This window comes from Chironomus tepperi, unplaced genomic scaffold (genome assembly GCF_022539635.2).
Source record: "Chironomus tepperi strain 1889 unplaced genomic scaffold, CSIRO-AGI_Ctep_v1 contig_445, whole genome shotgun sequence".
NCBI lineage: Eukaryota > Metazoa > Arthropoda > Insecta > Diptera > Chironomidae > Chironomus > Chironomus tepperi.
The window spans coordinates 7,238,168-7,244,617 of record NW_027226567.1 but is presented as its reverse complement, the minus strand read 5'-3'; the positions used below and the strand labels follow the sequence as shown (position 1 = coordinate 7,244,617).

Here is a 6,450-nt window from a genome sequence, read left to right as displayed (position 1 = left end):
TTCTCTGCATTGCATTAGATTTTGCTCATTTATTTTAAATAAAATTCAAAACACCCATTTTTTTTTTTTTTGTAAACATCTTGTGGCATTCAAATTAACATTAAGAATGATAATCAACAACTAGAACTCTCTCAAAAAAAAAAAAATTTGTAAAATCATAGAGGTCCATAATGTCAAATGTAATCAAATATTGTTATTATTTTTTTGTTGATAATAATAATATATAAATAATTAAAAAAAAAGAATCATCGAATCTCCTCAAGTCAATCAATTATTGTGCAATGGAACCCACACAACAACAACAATAAAAACTGAACATTTAATTCATTGCAGAGTAGCAAAACAGATTAAATAGGCAAAAACCATACAAATTCTTGATAATTTATATGGTTTTTCCTATAAAACATTACAAAATTTCAAGAATTTGTACGGTTTTTCCTATAAAATCATACGAATTATCAAGAATTTGTACGGTTTTCCTATAAAAAATCATACAAATTACCAAACATTTGTACGGTTTTTCCTATAAAATTAACAAATTATCCAGGATTTTGCATGTCACATTGTATGGTTTTATAGAAAAAACTATATAAATTGACAAGAATTTGTACGGTTTTGTCTGTCACATGCACCTGTTTTGCAACTCTGATTTCAATGTGATTTTTATTCTTTACTGATTGCGTGTCTCACGTTCATTACCGTCATTGCGATTTGGCTCCCAAATGACACTCAATGATTTAAACAACTCATAAGCAGGAACAGATGACTGTTGATTGTTACCATTGCCGTTATTATTACCGTTAATGTTCTGTATTGGCTGTGAATTTGGTATGATTTGTTGCTGTTGTTGAAATTGATGTTCGAATCCTGGTGGAACATTTAATGGTGGTGATGGTGTCGCCCAATTTGTTGATGATGACCATAAGCTTGATGCAGCTGATGTATTGCCGACCGTATTTAACCATTCTGTTTGTTTGCGTTCTTTCATTTTCATGATGTATTGGAACCGTTCATTATCCATAGATTGTTGATGCTGTTGTTGTTGAATTTGTTGTTGCTGGATTTGCTGTTGTTGTTGTTGCTGATCCTTATAATTCATCAAATGCATCAATTTTGACTGTTGCATACCATATGGTTGTGGATGTTGTGGATAGTAGGTTCCATTATAAGCAAGTGGCTTTGACAAATGTTGATTTAATCCAGAATTCAACGGTTCCCATTCCCACGATGGTGTTGACGATGGTGACTTTCTGGTTCCAATCGGTCCATATTGAGTACAATTATTATCCTCTTGATCTATAACACACGAGTCATTAGCACGATTAAAGCTGTTGTTACGATTAAAGTCCAATTCCGGTTGACGATATCCTAAATTTCCATTGAGTACTGGTGGAAAATTGAGATTTGGTTTTGGCTCCAATGTTGGCTGTGCCACAACTTCACTGTAACTTGAATTACTCCAAATGTTACTAACTGGTGGTGTCCAATTGGCAAATTGGTAGCTCTGCGGTATCTGATTAGGATTATTATTCATCATGTTGTTATTGTTTGGTAACTTTCCCATATTTGTAAAGTTCTGCTTGAATATGAACTGCTTATTATCCTTGCCAGGTGTACGCTTTGCATTATTATTTGGAACAATATTATTCTGGATCTGTAGTGGATTAATCGGCATCTTTTTCTCGCGTACAGCATTCTTATTGTTATTATTACTATTATTTATAGGATATTTAGCGTTGGGCTGCTTCGGCGCTTCATTCTGAAACATTATGATTAAATTAAATTATTGTGAATAAAAAAAAAATAAAATAATGAGTAAGCTTACTTTGATGGAATTAAGTGATTCATTGCTATCAACAAATACATTATTCTCATTTTGATGATTGACAAGCTGGATTGTGTCTTTTAATCCTCCATCATTTGAATGTACACTTAATGTTGGCGATTGATTCTTTTGAACGGCTATAGGCTTAACTGGTGTTTGTAATGGTTGTGGTACGACTGTTGCCAACTTATTCTTATTATTCTCTTTATTTGCTACTTGAGTGCGATTGACTTGATTCTGATTATTGTTCAATGGCTTAACAGTTGCCACTTTCTGTTGTTGTTGTTGTAGATTATTCTTCTGATCTTTCGATGTATCCGAAATGTTAAGTTGATTCTTTGACTTTTTGCCACTATTCTTATTTTTGGTCGATGATGAGTCTTGAATTTCATTCTTTTTTATGGCATCACAGTTTTCCTTTGACGATGATGATGATGATGCTGAATCATCTTCCGTTGATGGTTGTGTTGACTTTTTACTGCTCTCCTTACTGCTACTACTTTGTTGTTCATTATTTGTCTTATTATTTTTAGTAACATCCGACTTTGTTTGTCTCGGTGATTGTTGTTTTGAACTGTCATCATTCCGTACACTTTTTGTCGCTGTCATAAATTTGTTACGTAGCTCTGTTAAATTTTTGGTAATCGTTAGACGTTTCCTAATTGTATTAAGTGAGGCATTATGGTTATTAAGATTGTTCAACTGCTCCTGTGATGTCGATGATGATGGTCCAAATGAGAATGTTATACTTCCCGCGACCATATCAATGCCTATTCTTCTTAAATCTAATGGTGCCTTTATTGAGCCCCTCTCACGTGTCATAGCTTTTGCATGCTCTTTGAGAATTCTATCAGAATCTATGACAGCTGAGATAAGAACCAAAACTAGTGCAACACATAGTACAATCATGACTTTACTTTTAAAATCAGCTTCCCACGTTGGACGTTGAATATTTTTACCACAAATGTCTAATGCTTGTGTTGCTACGTTACCGACGAGTGTAAAATTGACATTTGAACCGGCGCTTGTGTCAAAATTTAATGTCCTTATGACTCTGGACAGTGTAAAGTCCGGTGAGAATCCAATTTCTATCTTTTTTGTCTCATTCGGTTGTAGTTGAAATGGTTCACAGTTTAGAACTTTGAATCCATATCCAACACATAAATCATTCTCTATTTTCATACCATAGATCGATAGTGGAACCATACCACTATTTTTGGCTGTAAATGTTCTCTTACTTGACACTAGAATATTTGCTGATGTCTTTTTCTCACACAACCTTACGTGCTTCTCATTAATCTCAAATTGTAAGGGCGTTGAATTTCCCGGCTTACGATTACCAAACTTAAATTGAGGAACAACCACATGAGCAGTTAACCACCTAGCTTCAACAATTGTAAGATTATTGCGTAAGTAGAGTAGCGTTGAATAAGTACCAGGCGCTTGTGCGAAAAAATTAATTCCTAATTTAAGACTTGATCTCGGTGCTATTTCTTCAACATAAATGTCTTTATCCATTGAGACATTAAATGAAAATGGATTGTCTTTACTTAAAACACATGTTGGACAGTCGATGAGTGCATCGGGTAGGATTTGTATCTTTTCACCATGTAATGAGATATTATGCAGCACAAAATGCACAAATAGAAGCTGATCGGATGGATTGAATACGTCAATAAATTGAGTCTCATACTTGCTGACTTGAAAGAATGGAAACTCAACATTATTTGGTATTAATCGTGGCCAAACGAAATCTATTGATGCATTAAACTCATAACGACGGATCTGTGAGGTTGTCAGTCTAAATTGCATTTGCTTCATGTTCTGCTTAATTTCCATAAAACTATTCAATTGTGCCTGAAGCTTCTCATTATCCCATTTTGTATATGCTGTAAAATTTTTCAATAATCTCATCCACATCTCACCATACGGTCTTGATAACATATCGAAACTTGTATAGCATGTTGATCGTTTCTTACACAGCACTTCTTTTGGATTAAAAAATAATTTGCCAATATTCGTATCGACATTTGGCATTATAATTGGTAGCTCATTTGGTTGTTTAACAGCAAATTCATATGATATACCATCCATATCAACAGCTATACCTTCTACATACATTTTCTTCATAAATGTTGAATATGCTTGCACTTCCAATGCACAAATTTTACCCTGAAATCACACAAACAAAAAGAGACAGTCAGTAACGAAAGGAATCAAAATGTTAAGGTTATAACTTACTGGAAAACAATCCTCAAATGTCAGCTTATTTTTAAGTTCCAATCTTCCCATGGCTGTTGAAAATTTTACAGGTGTATTGATTTCCTCAAATGGCGTTCTTAATAAAAAATTTCCACCAAATGATCCAACAGCATTTGACTGTACACTTATGGAAAAGACAATCCATTCACCAGGCGGTACGTATGGACTACAAAACAGTAAATTATCGAGTGACATTTTACTGCAACCACGATTTATAGTACTGAGTTGTGCTTGACCACTTCCGCTTGTTATAGCTCCTTTCCAACTTGTTATCTCAATTGCTATTGGATTCTCATTGACAAATGCAATAAGCAGCTCTGTCTGTTTACCAACGGGAAGTAATGCACCAAAATTAAGAGCTTTCTCATCAATTTGTGATCGTTCACGTGCAAAATCAACAGGAACAATTCGTCTTAATAATCCCGTATATAGCCATAATGGAATGCTATAATCCGAAACATTCGTTATAATCCTAAAATGTTCCTCTAATGTTGTCACATTCATCGGTATATGTTGTCCATTAATTGGTTGTATATCCAATAAAGTAACGAATGTATTTGGTTGTAGGATTGTTGGATTAAATCCACTCAACTTAAAATAACGAGAACAACTCTCAGGTACAGAAATATTTGTTATTGCCAATGGTAAATTGTAATTGTTTTTAATAACAAATGGTCTTATTATCTCGTATGTCTTCTTATCATTACGTGAAAATTTCAAGTTTTCTACGTTGTAACTTAAATTTCCATGTATGATGTGACCATAAAATGGAAATCGATAAATGACATCCTCAATGTCTTCGTCGAGACCATCGGCAACTAAAAATATATATCCCGTAATTATGTGAGATATGTCAATGCATTTTGACCAATCTACATCGATAGTCAGGTAATCGGTAAAGTTCCGCTGACGAAATTGTACAACATCAATTTTTAAACAATCAGAACTTTTAATTATTTGATTTTCACTTTCTACACCCCAATTTTTGATGCTGATTGTTTGTGAGCCTGAATTAAGTAGATCATATACAAAACGATGCATACCATCATTATGTCCAATCATACCGAAATCCAGTAGTGGCGTTTGTATGTATAATCCACTTTTATTATAGACTTCTATCTCGATTGGTACAACAAGCATCTTCTCTTCACTCATTAGTGGCGAGGAAGCGATTTTTATGCGCACATATGCGGAATGATTACCTGTTCGAAAAGCATTAAATCGTATTCGAATTATCGGCTTTGATGTGAAACTTGGAATTTCCCATAATTTATAATCTCCTTCTTGATCACCATTTGTTGTATTTGTTGGCAGTTCCAACTGAAATTCACCACCGCTACTATAGATTTCAGAAATCTGTAGCGGAAATGCATGTGGATTATATAATTGAATTTCAGGTGATATCGATGAATTAATTGGTAATTTAATTCCAATTAATGGTCTTAATCGATATTGACACTCAATTCCAACACCTTTGACATGATAATTTATCGTTCCAAAGGATGTATGTATAATAAGTGATGAATTTGTCTCTCCTATTTGTCTTGGTAGAAAGACAATCTTAAAGGATGTATTTGATTCAGGTCCAATTACTTTATCCTCAAAATATGACGAATAGAAATCAGATGATGAACTTCCTGATATACTTCCAAGATAAACTTTCTTATGTTTATGTTTGTTAAAAAGATAAACTCTTTCGTCATGGGGATCCCCAATTGACCTAAAAAAGAAATAATAATATTTTAGTAAATAAGAAGTGATTTTAATATTAAGTTTGCTTTATCATCACCACGCATTATATTAGACATATCAGAATTTCAAATACTCTCAATGCAATACATGAACATACGAACACATTTACACACATAATCGAATGAAATCAAAAAAAAAAATCTACATTTTAAATATTATAAAATATCACCTTTGTAAGAAATCTAATATAGATGGTTGAAATTGCAATAATGACAATGATTCTTGTGAATTTATAGTCTCTGATGGTAAATTGTCAAATTTTTCAGCAAATCCATCATGAAGAATTTCTTCCTGGCCAGATTTAGCGAAAGATAATATTTCCAGTAAAATGAAAATAATTATCAGCATTTTGATCATCATTTAAACCAGCTATTTCTTTTTATTAATTATATCACTTTATCTTCTTGTATAAAACAAAAAAAATTAAACATTTTTCTTGTTGAATAATATCAGTTTTATATGTTTTTTCCTTTAAATTTTTATTTCCTTCAATGTTTTCAATATTTTTTTTTTCATACTATTGGATGTTATTGTAATACATGTCACACATTTTATGATGACTTAGATGAAATTGTATGAAAATCATCATGTCACATTACTTTGCAATAATT

The 6,450-nt window shown here is 32.7% G+C and overlaps 1 protein-coding gene across 1 annotated transcript; it reads right to left on the bottom strand.

Annotated features, from left to right (window-relative positions):
• Tmem131 (Transmembrane protein 131) lies at nucleotides 1-6,325 on the bottom strand. Its single transcript, XM_070650617.1, has 4 exons — nucleotides 6,009-6,325; nucleotides 4,067-5,807; nucleotides 1,826-3,997; nucleotides 1-1,759 (listed from the first exon to the last, which is right to left on the bottom strand). Exons 1-4 carry the CDS (start codon nucleotides 6,197-6,199, stop codon nucleotides 671-673), a joined length of 5,193 nt encoding a protein of 1,730 aa, XP_070506718.1. The 5' UTR covers nucleotides 6,200-6,325; the 3' UTR covers nucleotides 1-670.
• Between the last annotated feature and the right edge of the window lie 125 nt (nucleotides 6,326-6,450).